At 46.9% G+C, this 13,558-nt stretch overlaps 1 protein-coding gene across 3 annotated transcripts in view; it reads right to left on the reverse strand.

Annotated features, from left to right (window-relative positions):
- CREB3L2 (cAMP responsive element binding protein 3 like 2) overlaps positions 1–13,345 on the reverse strand; it is a 74,397-nt gene extending 61,052 nt beyond the window's left edge. For 2 of the 3 annotated variants that reach the window (XM_057427877.1, XM_057427875.1), the window contains exon 1: positions 13,046–13,344. In XM_057427877.1, the coding sequence (XP_057283860.1) occupies positions 13,046–13,153 (108 nt within the window). In that variant the 5' untranslated portion in view covers positions 13,154–13,344. Of the gene's footprint in view, positions 1–13,045 lie in introns of all 3 variants that reach the window. The other variant, XM_057427876.1, reaches the window with a different exon arrangement.
- Positions 13,346–13,558: the final 213 nt, after the last annotated feature.

The following is a 13,558-nucleotide window of genomic DNA, read 5'->3' on the forward strand; positions in this document are numbered from 1 at the left end:
TCCACTCTAAATACTGAATCCTGCAAGATTCCATGTATCCTTAAATATGTTTGGTTCCAGGATCTCCAGTGCACAGTTTTTATTTCCTCCCTTTACTCTTTCTTAATCAATTTTATGTTTTCATGATGTCATGACCCAACAAAAATCAGTGTCAACAAGCCAAACTTCTCCTTTGGGACCTTTCAGCCTATCTGGATTTCCAGTTATCCAGACTCGTTGGTTCCAAGACGTTTTGTAACCTGATTACTGGCAATAGTTAATTCTCACACTACACCATTAAAAAAAAGTCCCATTTCTACTTGTATGTTTGCCAATATCATCTTTTCCCCTTGGATAGTCCTAGCTGATCATCATCAGCTCCTCCCTACTTCACACTCACTCTTTTTTACTCCTCTCTAATTTGTAGGTATTACTTTGGGCAAAATGAGAAAAGGTATTTTCAGAGGACATTAGCAGTTTAAAAAAAGAATAGCATAATGATAGCTTAAGATTCATAATCCCCTGCATGATAATTTTATTCCAAGCACAAAGCTCTAAAGGATCTTGCCATGGGTACAACAATATTCATTATCAATGTGTTATGAGAACCACAGCTGTAACCAAAGTTTTCACAGACTCTCTATTCTGGTACTGATACTGAAAATTATATTATATACATCATATGAAACTGAGAACGAAGTTTCCATAATATTAATGTAAGCTTAGCATAAACTGTTTTGATCATATCACTTCCACATCCTCTTCCAAACACCTGTCAAAGCAATACGTATTTAAGGTTTTTAATCCTTCCTCATAAACCTGCTATTTCAACCACTTCTGCTGCTGTTCTCTGAATTCTCTCAAATTAGCCTGTCTCTCTCAGATATCCTGGCATCAAGGCTCAAAAGCCCACAGCCAAACTATAGCATAATGACACCTACAAGCCCCAGTTTCCATGCATCTCCCCAAACCATACTTTTTCAACACTTTAATCACTGCAGTGGCAGTGGTGCAGTTACTGGCCATCCCCAGTCACAACCCTGGCTCCTCTGACACACTGACTTTACAGCTTTCTGCACTAACTTCAATTGTCTCTTCCCTTGGCCTTCAGCAACGCAAGTTTCTGCAGATTCTCATTTCATGCTTGTATCTCCAACCTCCCTTTTCCCCTCAAATACCTGCAAATTTGAAACAAAAAGAAAGAAAGTCCAGAAGTTCCTTGTAGTTCCAGTAGCTCCATCCCAGCTACCATGTCATATAATGTCCCTCTGAAACACCGAAGCCACACCTTAAAAACAAGTAAGATTTCTCATTCCCAACTAATCTTTCCAGAAAGCTGTTACAAACAAGGAACTGAGGAGAGGGCTGTCTGCATGCCTCTCTTCCAGATCTTTCTCATGAAAGCTAAAAAGGATGCTGTAGACATGAAATGACTTCAATTTTATTTTCTTTTTAGGAAAAAACACAAGACATTTACTGCACAGTTTTCCAGGTCAGTGCCATTTTCTTGTAAGTTTTGATGTTGCAGACGTATTTGCAGTTGAGAAAAAAGAAAAACATCAACACAAATTAAGTCCATCTTTCCCCTGTAGTTTTGCAACGTATTTCTAACAACCCAACAAACAAGCAACAGCAATGGAGAAACATTCCTAAGTCCCAGAGCAGACTCCCTACTGTGTTTTTTCAGCAGAGAATGATAATAGGCAATAGGAATTCAGGTGAATTAGTACAGTTGAATGAGAAGTCACAAGTCACCCTGGGCTAGTACAAAAATAGGACTTTTCTTTCTCTTTTAGTCCTTCTTGTAAGTGACAGCATCCACTGAAAGCCATGAGATGCAAACCAGGCAAATAGAAACAGAACTGCAAGAGCACCAAGGCACGAAGAGACAAGTTTTGCATTCAGAAAGCTCATGCCTTAAAAATAACACCAAAGCTCATTTCTGCCATGCCTGTTTATCCAAGGAGTCCTGCTGAGCCATGCCTTCCACCTGCCAGTGGGAGAAGTCAGCTGAGTACCCCAAGGGCAGGATTGCAGCACAGCACCCTCGCACATCTGGAGCCCTTCTGCATCCCCCTGCTTCTGCATTCCCCAGATGACTGGAGAACTGTTGTTACTGATTTGATAACCTTGGGCAGGAGCTTCCCAGCAAGTCTCAGCTTTGGCTCCTTCAAGGGTGCTGGGAGGGAAGGGAGCAGGCAGACATGCAGGCATTGGTCTGGAGAGGGATGTGAGAAATGATTTCCGATGAGAGGAATGGCAGATGGCCCAGAGCCAGTGAGAACAGACATCCCTTGAGAGCCCTCAGTCCCCACAGCATTTCACCAGGGAGCATTTCACCAGGGAGGCATCAGAGACTGTAAGCAGAGTCAGCGCAGTTTTCTTCTTTCGAAAAGAAAAACCAAGCAAAACCAAGTCTACGCTTTATGGCTTTCCTCTGAAAAACACGGCTTCCCAGCCTGTCCCAAACACACCAGTCACAACACTGAATCACACACGCAGCTGTGCGGGGCGGATGGATGCTGGAGGGGAGGAGGAGAAAGGAGCTGCGGCACTGAGGAGCTGGAGCAAGACATACCGTCACTGCTGATGACTAGGCCAGCTACACCCGTGATGAGAAAGGCAGATGTTTTGCAGAAAGTCAGCCACTGCTTCTTATTAGGAGGTATGAAAGCAGACAGCTTAGACATCATATTTTCCTCAGCCTTCATCCTTTGCTAGCCAGGACAGATCCAAAAAGCCAGGTATCTGGCTGCAAGAAATAATGACCTTCTTAGACTTGGTCCTTCCTGAAGATCTCATCCTGACCATTATTAACACAAGCTTTCCCCAAAGGCAACAGTCACATCACTTTTACAGCGAGAAAAGCTGCAGGAGCAGCTCAGCAATTTACTGCTCTTGAGTTTTGGTTCTACTCACACAAATCTCTTCTGTGGGTAATACAAGCTCCAAAAATGAGAATACGCATGTTTTCAGATAACCCCCACAAAATCAGAACATTGCAAGCAGATTACTGAGGCCAACAGAAGAAATATAAGGAGACCAGGGAAAAAAGCAGCCTTGGGATAAGCTTCCCCTTGTGCAGGGGTGGAGGAACAAAGACCTGCTTGGTATTCAGGGCTTGGGGTGTTTGATTTTTTTTGTTGGCTATTTTCCAGGTTTTAAGTCTTATAAACCTCTAAGCTAGCCACACAATCTACTACACAGGGTGGTCTCATCCCACACCTACAGTTTCAGGACTAGCCACAAAAAGGAATTAGAACAGGTAGTAGCCAGACCTTCTAGACTTGAGGTTGCATAATGACAAACAGCCTTGACACAAATGGTGTAGGCTCTTATATGGTCCTATCATATAGCAGAAGAGCAAGCAGGTAAGGTTCCCAGAATTTTATCAGGAAAATCTGGAACAAAATTATGGGTGCATACCCAAACCGCAAGTCCAGCACACCACTGCACATCATGTGTGCTGCACAGAAGGAAAATGTACACACAGAAACAAGCATCTGTCCAGGACAGCTGGAACTCAGTTCAGTTTTCCTTCTGCCCATTTCAGTAAATCCAAACCAGAACACTGCTTTTGTGAAACTATGGTCATCAGAAACAACAGTTTTCTAACAAAAATCAGCAAAACCAGGTGGCCTCAATCACTTGGTAGTGTAACAAGGACATGAAAAACTCAGGGATCAGATCACTGACTAGCAATGCCGTATCTAAACCAGAGCAAGGTCTGGTCTAGGACTGTTGTGGAAGGAACCACAGCACAGCTCCAGCTGGAAGGCAGCTCAGGTGGTCTCTAGCCCAGCCTCCTGCCCAAGCATGGTCAGTGCTAAGCTCAGATCAGGTAACTTGGGGCTTTATCCAGTCAGGTCTTAAAAACATCCTTGTTTCACAAGACACCATATGCTTAAAAGCATTTTGCCACAGCTGAAGACCCTGCTTGCATCCAAAATGAGGGGCAGCACTTAATGTCTTCAGTGCAGAAAAAGGGCAAGTGACCTCTCTTTTGGAGGTTTGCATATCTCACACAAGGGAGCGCACACCTTACCTCTGCAGACAACCCCAGCTCCAGCAAAAGCTGGAAGATGATGCTCCAGGGTGTCACTAAACAGCCAGGGTTTGTCCTGGCAGAGCTGCAGGGTGCCAGCAAATGCAGCTCCAGGTGAGCCACTAAAGCACATTAGCAATATTGCTTTTTGCCCCCGTGCTATAAGGGAGAAGCCTCCGCCAACACCAGTATACTTCCCCCCTGCAGCTCTGCTCAAGACACATCAGATTTCACAAGGAAGGAAGCCTGAAGCTCCTTCAGGTGCCTGTCCAGAGGTCTAAGAGGTTATCAGATCATCCTCGTCTCTGTTTCTCACCCCATATGACTAACAGATTGTGTGGAGGGACAAAGCACAGCCGCAGGGAAATGTTTTGCCTTGGCAGAGAGGAAAGAGATGAAGTGGGTGTCACATTTTTCCATTGGATTTTTGCTTGTCACCACAGCAGAGCCAGATCACGTACAGAAGATTGAAAGCCAGTTAGCAGCAGATGGCAGAAAAAAAAAGTAAGTAGTTTCTAAGACACAGCGAAGGCACAGAGAGGTCACTGGCACTAGTAAGCTACACATTTAGATGGAAGGCAGCTATGGGCACAGCTCTAGCAATTCAGGTTTATCCCATTTAACCAGCCTTTCCTTATTTTCTCACATTGCCTTCCCTGCTCCCTCATGACAGGGAGCATTCCTTATTTGATACAGCATTTATATCTTTCCTGCACACATTTAGTACTGATGCAACTCAATTCAGTGACTCTTCTGCAGTCACAAGCTACGTTTGACAGCTCACAGAGAATGACAACTCCTGCTATGACGAGCTTGGCAACTCAGTCTGGAGACAGTGGATGCAATGCCCTTATTTAAGGGCATCTGCTATGCCTTATTAGACCTCACCATTTTTGCCCTGACTTCTTTACTGCCTATTACTCGCTTAAATGAGGTGAAAGGGTAATATATTTGCCAGTAAAATTGTGGCCCTAAGCCAAGATTAATTTTTGCACTCTGTTTCTGTCACTTTTATACAAGACAAACAATTTAGCTTTCAAGACAGCCTCCACTTTTCACTAACACTCAGCACCACAGAGGGGTGGCAGTACCGTTGACTGGATCCAACATGAGTGCTTCTTTGAACTTTGGGTCTGTCCATTTCTTTGCTACACATCCACATTACTCTCAAACAACCCTTTTTCCTACTGATCTTTGAACAACTGCCTCCTCTAGGTAATCCCCTTTCTTTTGAGATATCCAAAGCATTGTCCACTGGCATCAAATACACACATACACACATCAGGATTACATCTACGCACAACCCACAAAGCTACCCAGTCTACTATTCCCATTTTAGCCCACTAAGCAGTTCCACAAGGCCTTTCCCAGCCAAACATTATTTCCTGCCCTCCTGATATCAGCACCAGAACCTGGGCTGCTACAGGGTAAGCTGTGTCAGGGAACTGATACCCCTTGAAAGCTTATTTCTTGCATGAAAGTCATTTAAACTGGATCAGCTCCCCAGCAGCTACCATAACAGCCTGCGGTTAAACCAGGTGCAGAACCGCAGGCTGTTCAGGTCTTGTAACCCAGAAAAAATACACAGCCAAAGGGCATCCAGATAGTAGTGATTCCTCATACCCATAATTCAGAGAGATGAACAGGGAGCAGAAAAGTGCCCTCCCTGAAAAACTAGATGTAGAGCTCTACTGTGAGAAAGCCCTTCAGGTGCTCACTCAGAACCCATCTCCCTTGGAAAAAAAGGAAAGCTGCTCTTGGTAACCGGAGGAGTTAAAGGGAGGGCCACATAAGCTCAGGGTAAGCAGCCAATATGGTCTGTGAAAAATGCCACTGAGCTAGGTTAGTCACCCTATCTGACTGGCTATCAATAATTGCTAAAGTCTCGCCCACAAGATGATCCTTCTCCAGAAGGGAGAGAAGCAACCCAAGACAGAGGAAACAGATGATGGATATTTAAACCAAGTATTACAAAGTGATTGGAAAACAGCTTTTAGGAATGCAGGGGGGAAGGAGTACAGACAATACGAAGGACAGCAGGGCTGGATAACTGATATTTGAATACAGCACAAAAAAAACCAACATCTATCTGCAAGTGCAAAGCCAGCAAGATGACTTGCCCAGAGACAGAGAGCTGCTTTCAAAGAACCAGCTATCCACTTGCAAAGCAACAACTAAGCATCTCAGGGGTCCTTTGGTAGCTGAGGCACCAAAAGAAAATGAGCCCACAGTGACAGAGACCATGCAGCTCTTTGGAGGGATGAATAGCAAGCCACAGTATAAGCTAGGTGACTTGGTCCTTGCAGTCCTGGGTAGGTCTGTAGGCTCTGCAGGAACAGGGCCATGGGACGTGTGCTGCTGACAAGGTGCTAGCTCACAGAATGGTTTGGGTTGGACGGGACCTTAAAGACCATCTAGTTCTACCCCCCCTGCCATAGGCAGGGACACCTCTCAGGTTGCTCCAAGCCCCATACAACCTGGCCTTGAACACTGTCAGGGATGGGGCAGCCACAGCTTTTCTGGGCAACCTGTGCCAGTGTGTCACCACCCTCAGAGTGAAGAATTTCTTCCTGACTTCTGATCTAAATCTCCCCTCTGCCAGCTTAAAGTTATTGCCCCTTGTCCTGTCACTATATGCCCCAGTAAAAACCCCTCTCCCTCATGAGTCCAACATTTCCCTGTTCCTGCCGTAACAAAGCTGAGCACATCCACTTTAGCTTAGCACTGCAAAAAAGCCTGTTAAGGGCGGCTTACAAGCTCCCCAAAAGACCAGGGGCACCATCTTGTGTTACCACAACATGGTACTGCTGTGCACAATGGCTCCTGAAGCACTTTTACTCTGCAGTAGTTACTTCCCTCCCATATCCGTCGGGCAGCTCTGACATAAAGAGGCTTTACCAGGTGGTGGTATAGGTGACAGCCACAAGAAGCTGAGACAAACTAAGAAACAGCCAGTGGTACATCAGTCAAAGGCCTCTTTGCTTTATTTTTTATATTTATTTTTACTGCTTTATTTCACAGCTGGCACAAAGATGATCTGACCTCACAGTGTACAAGCAGAAGTGCGAAGGCAGACGGGCAGAGGAGGTCATAAAGCTGCAATTTAACTGCTATGGCTGAAGTCAGAGTGCATCAGAGAGCAAAAGGAACACAAAAAGATCAAATCAAACTGCACATCCCCATCTGGGGTCTGCAGCTAGTCAGATCAGCCTCTTTCACAGACACAGGCGATCCTAAAAAGCGAGACTGCTTTAATAAAACACCAGTCACACACACACACCACCCCAGGATGGGAAACTTACTTAACCCCCAGCTCTGAAAGATCCCAAAGAAGGGACTCTTCACAGTGCAAACAAAGACTTGCAAAGAGCACAAGTTTCCCCCGGGCTCCGTAGATAAGTTCAACAACTCCAGACACAGGAAAACCCTGTCTGGTAAGGCAGTGAATGAATTCTTTTACCACAGCTATCGCATATAACCTGCTCCACGCTTAACGACTGGCTTTCCGAAGTAAGGAAACATTTACAGAGGACAGTGCACATCAGTCACATCCATCAGGAGAAAAAAACAGTGGGTCTGTACATTAAAAGCAGGTTTATTCTTATCTACCACTCTTCAAAGTCAGTACCAGGACAGACTAAGTTTTTTTCCAAGCTCTCAGCTTCGCTGCAGATCAAGCACTTCACTATAAAGTTACAGCCAGTCCAAATGAAACCAGCCAGCAACTCAATACCCTCATTTTTCTAATTTTAACTGTCAGAAAATAGGAGGGTAAAGTTTCAAAGTATCCCACTTGCGTTTATCTCAGCTTTTAGAGGAACTGTAGATCATTCAGGCCCATTTATGAGTACCTGACATGTCCCTTGGCAAGCAGGAATAGTTTTCTTAAATTTGGGAAGAAAACGAGAGAAGTGGGAGGTGGCTTTCAGTGCAAAGCACTGAACACAACCAGTTCTGCTGTTCAGCACTTGTGGTCCTCTTTAGCTTTTTTAATATGGAAAGTAATTCTCAAAATTTAACACTACTGCTTTGTGCAAACTTTGCACATAACTAGTAAAAATTAAAATAAAAATAATAATAAAAAAATCACACTTTTACATTTCCACTCTTTACTGGAAGATTTTGTCAAAAATCCTTGGAAGTACTGACTTTATAAATACTTCACCTAAAGTGAGCTGTCTGGTCCTCCATATGCAGGTGTATAGAGAAGAAAGAATGTGAGATTTCAGCTTTCTTGTTTAAAGGGCAGCAGGCCAAACCCCACTTTCAAATAAATGAAGTATCTTCCACCCCCAAAATAAATCAATAAATGGATCAAGCTGTACTGACCCAAGATTTTAGACAGCTACATGCAGCTCCACAACCATGTATGCTGTGGTAACCACAACGTTTAATTAAATACACTCAGACTGCAAAAATCAAGCACCGCCACCCGTTTAAATTAACTATTGCCAGTGCTGTACTCTGAAAAATAGAGGCAATCCCTGGCAGCTTGTTCAGAAGCAACACTTCTGCAGAAGTCATCAGAACACAAAGTAATAGCGACCATGAGTTTTGTGGCAGAGGAAATGAGTCACAGCAAGCTCCCAGTGAGGTTCAGAGGCTTCTAATGGGTGATTTTTATCCAAGGAAGTAAGGCCAGCTCAATGTTTCCACAGCTCCTCTTAAGACGACAATCACAAGCTATCACAAGCCATCACTCAACACTAACCTTCAGAGGTGGATCACTCTGGTTTTGCTCTTGCAGGGAGACAGTAATTTGATTGCTAAAGCCTGGAATATCTCCTCTGCTCATGCCAGCCTATGCTGCACCTATATTCCAGAGCTGAGCTGCCCACAGCATCACCAGTGACATGGCAACAGGCTTGCTCAGCTCAAACATCACTCGGATAATGGCATCAGCAATGTGATATTTGAGGCATTTCAACTTTTTCCATATGAGCTTCAAGTTTAATAGTCAGGCTCCTTAAAGAAAAAGCAATTTGGGATACTCAGCATTTGAAATATCTTCCAGTTAACCACTCAGACATGACATGTGGGAAGTTAGTCCTAAATATATTAGCCAGCTGTTGCCCTACGTACCTGTAGGGCAGGTGTAGTTCTATAACTGCTATGCCAAGATCACAGCTACACTGACATTCAGCTGCATTCTGCTATCATCTGGAAGCAACAGCCAGCAGCTAATGTGTTAAAATAATCATGAAAATGGGGGGGAGAACCTGCCTCCTCAATATTAAATAAGGAGGTTTTAAATGTCAGAAGCTCATAAGAACCATCTGCTTGTCAGCTCCCATCCAGCAACAGGACAGGTAGTTGGCATTTCACAGTGTGTTTGTCAGACATCCATCTGCATCAGATCTGGCATTTGTCACTGAAGATGCTGTCCCAGCTGGACTGCATACAACCGCCAATCACCTCCAACAGAGGCCCACGACCACAAGCAGAGCTCTCCCACTTCATGCCCGCCTGTGTGTAACGGGAAATAACAGCAGCAGCAAGGTGGTGAAGAGTTTGTAACCTGGCCACACTTTTGCTCCCTTTGGGTAGTGGCAGGCTTTGTGCTTCCTTTCTGCTTGACTGGCAGGAAAAAGAAGCAGCATATAATAACAATAACAGTACCTTGCACAATGCCAGTGTATGGTATTACCGACACCCAATCATAACAACCTACAGGGCATATGAAGATGATATATGCAGACAGATCACATATGCCATGAACACACCTATAGGAAACCATTCACCCTTTTCTTAGATGGGAAGCTAAGCCGTTCTGGAAAAATTACAGCTATAAAGCTATCTGGCATCCAGGTGATTACTATGAACGATGAAGATGTTAATGAGCCACCTCAAGTACTGCTGCCTGCCAACACCAGAGCTGAGCTCCTTGAGGTCCTGCTTTCTCCCATCACAGGTGACAACATCGCCAAGAGCATCAGCAGAGAGGGAACCACTCCTCACACTGCTTTGAGTGCTGGTGAAATCATCAGCCGCTACAGAGAAATGTAAATCCCCGGGAGGCTGGATTTCACCCCTGGTAATTAAGATACAATTTAAAATATGGCTGGAACGATTTAAAACAGAGGTCAAGTTTTTAAGTGTATGCATACTTTCACACTCATCTACTAGCTTCAAGTCAACCTGACCCAGGAACAGCCTTTATGGTCATAAAAAGGTTAAAGCGTAACTTAAGATACACAAAAAGCAGCTGGCTGACAGAGTTCTCACTGTCAACTGCCTGCGCACAGAGTGCAACTGACAAAGGACACTCATCCTTCTTCCTCCTTGTGAGCTCTCCCCTTAGTTGTCATCTTCTCCCTCTTTCCCCTTGGCAGCCCAACTCGTACTCCCAAGGCTTCATGACCATACCAGGCACCTTTCCTAAACCCAACCTGAAGTTTCCTTGCACATCCAGCTATGGGACACCTAAGAAGTGGGCAAAGAACAGAAGATGACATAGGGCACATGTTCCTCAGCCCTGAAGATGACAGCACAGTGGTGAGCACCCGAGGGGACCTTCCTGTGTTCTATCTGTACATCATCTCAGTCTTTTCAGAAACATCCTGCAATAAGTTTACAAGCACAGCAGAAGCAGCCGGGTCAAACCAGTCCTCACAGATGGAAAGTATAAGCCAGGAGAAGAACAGATGTTTTATCCAGAGGGTTTGTTTGTTTTGGTTTTTGAAAATGATTCCATGAAGTTTTGGACAGAGGTAAACAGAGAACTTGTTTTTCATGATACCAAGCACCGTATTTTCCTCCACACTGCAGGATGCAGGAACATGTACTTTTTCCCCCCCCCAGAGAATGTTCGTAGAATGGTTTAGGTTGGAAAGGACCTTAACGATCATCTAGTTCCAACACCCCTGCCATGTGCAGGATCACGTCCCACTTGACAAGGTTCCAGAAAACTTCTCTTTTTTCCCCTCTAAAGACCCTAATACCTCACTACAACTGCTTTATCCACAGTATTTAGCTGCTTTTATTTTTTTTACTGATACCTTCTTTCAGAATTGCAAAAACAACCAAAAAAAGATAAATTTGTTTCAAACTTATTATTTTGTCTTCCAAGGCCCTAAAGCCTTTTTATTTGACTTCAAGTGCCTAAAGAAGTTTTAAACCCCCCAAAAAACAAACAAACAACACCACCACACAAATAAATCAAGGGCAGTCTGTCACTCCCAACAAAGGGGCTCATAGCCCAAGTTTCTGCAGATCCTCCTATGCACTGCCTCTGGCAAAACACACATCATCACAGCATTTGAAGTTTAAAATGTCCAATAAAATGTGAAAATAGTAGAGGGAAAAGCACTGCATTTCCATCCACCCAACAGCCAGGATGGCTTTTTTGTCAGGCTACACTTAAGCCCAAGTCCCAGGCTCCTTGAAATAGTACAGAAAACACACATATCCATGTCACTGCAGCCACAAGATCTAGCCCAAGCGCAAGATCCCCTTCAGGGCACTAATTAAAAAAATATGAGAACACTAAATAAGAAAAGAGAGTGGCAACTCCATTCTCATCGCAGGGATCCAAAGCAGGAGGAAGTATTCCAGCACAACTGTAAAATCTCTGAAGAGCCTCTCCTTTCATTCACAGCTTTCCCCTTGTTAAAGTCTCCGTCATGGTAAAGAAAAAAACAAACACAAGAAACAAGCTGTTTGAAAGAAGAGTTTTCCATTGTTAAATGCTCCTGTTTGCTTTTTAAAGAAACCCAACAAGACAACCCACCATCATGCATGATTGCTTTTCCACAGATCTACCAGAAGATACACATTGCGCAAGTATCCCAAGCACTTTCAAAGACAAGGAAGCCAAACAATATTTATAAACGGTCACATGTGCAGCAGGCTTGCTTCCTGCTGAAACGAGGCTTGGAGCTTGTGCCGGACACGATCCCGGATCAGCGAGGCCACTGCGCACCGCACACAAGATTTTCCTTGGTTGCCTTTCAAGACTTAACACTGACATCTCCACACAGCGCCAGCATGGTGCCTCACCGCACATCACTCTCTGGAATCACCCCTCCTCCCACGAGAACAGCTGGGTCAGTCCCTCTCTGTAAGGTGATATTTACACATCGCTCTCTTAGGTACAAGGAAGAAACGCAGAGCCTGATCTAGCACCTTTCCCAAGGCACCCTGCCACATGCTAGTCACCACCACCATGTTACACTGGGTCTTCATTCGAGTACCAGTTTGACAATTGCGCCAAGCTGGACTGCCCCCTGCTCTGCACAAGCGGCGGACTAGAGGAGCCTTCTATGCACGCTGTCCCAAAGCGGTCCAGCTCACTTCCACTTAGGATTTGTGGCTGCACATCTGTATAATGTATCTCTGTGCTTCCAAAAAGCCTCCGGACTCACAAAGAAACAACAGAGCGGAGATAACAGGACGCATTTGCATGGGATTATCCCAACTATGCGGACTGCAGCCAAAACAAACAAACAAAAATAATCACCAGAACTTCTGTTACTTCCTTCCTGCGCTGGGGACACCAGACAGCGGGACGGTGCCGGGACAGTCTCGCTTTGGAGGAGAAGACTCCCGAGGGGATCCCAGGAGAAGCCGGCGGTGCCGCAAGGGAAGTGGGGCCCAGGCTAGAATTAAGGGCTACCGGCCCCAGCGAGGCGGCGAGGCCCGGGCAGGGGGCAAGGAGCGAAAGGCTGGAAACCCCGACCGGAGCCACCAGCGCTGCGCACGGAGGGAGGGACCTGTGACACCGGCACAGACAGAGCGAGCCACGGCCCCAGCGCCTACCCGGCAATACCTCGCTCCCCCGGGGGACACCGGGCCCAGAGGCACGCGGAGAGGCTGCGGGCGAGCACCTCCTGGCCTCCGCACCGCGACTCCCGCTCCCACTGGGACACCCCACCCGCCTCAGGGGAGGCCGAGGGCGGCCAGCACGACCCTCGCCACGGCGCCCAGAAAAGCAGGGGGCGTCTCGGCCGCCCCATCCCGCCCTCCCCGCGGCTCCTGGGGGCGCTGCCCGGCCGGAGACGCCTCCCGCCCGCCGCTCCTCACCGTGTGGCACAGCAGGGTGTCGGGGTCGGCGGGCTCGCACAGCTCGCTCAGCTTGCGGTCCCAGTGCAGCAGCTGCGGCTGCTCCCCGCCGCTCTCGCACACCTCCATGGCGGCCGCCAGCAACGGGACACCCCCGCCTGCCGATCCACCACCACCTCCCCTCACACACACACACACACCGCCTGACCCTTGCACGCCCACCCGCGGCGGACCGGCTCACACCGAGCCACCCACTCCCATGGGCCGCAGAGCCGCGCTCACACCGCGCCGCGTCCCCGCTGGGAGTGTGCGGACACGAGGCGGGCGGGGGGGTCACCCCGCCAGCTGCGCGCCGCGCCCCCACCGCCCCGCGCCAACGCCACTCCCACGCCTGACCACGCCCCCGCCGCCGAGGCCGCCAATCGAGGGCAAGGAGCGCGGCTGACCGCGCCCCAATCGGCGCTCAGGGGCACCGGGAGCGGCAGGCGCGCCAGCCAATGAGACAGCGACAAGACCGCTGCTGCCGCGCTCCGC

The sequence above is a fragment of the Pezoporus wallicus genome, unplaced genomic scaffold, assembly GCF_028554395.1.
Source record: "Pezoporus wallicus isolate ANWC-B61680 ecotype Strahan unplaced genomic scaffold, APGP_CSIRO_Pwel_v1 contig_2908, whole genome shotgun sequence".
NCBI classification, from domain to species: Eukaryota; Metazoa; Chordata; class Aves; order Psittaciformes; family Psittacidae; genus Pezoporus; species Pezoporus wallicus.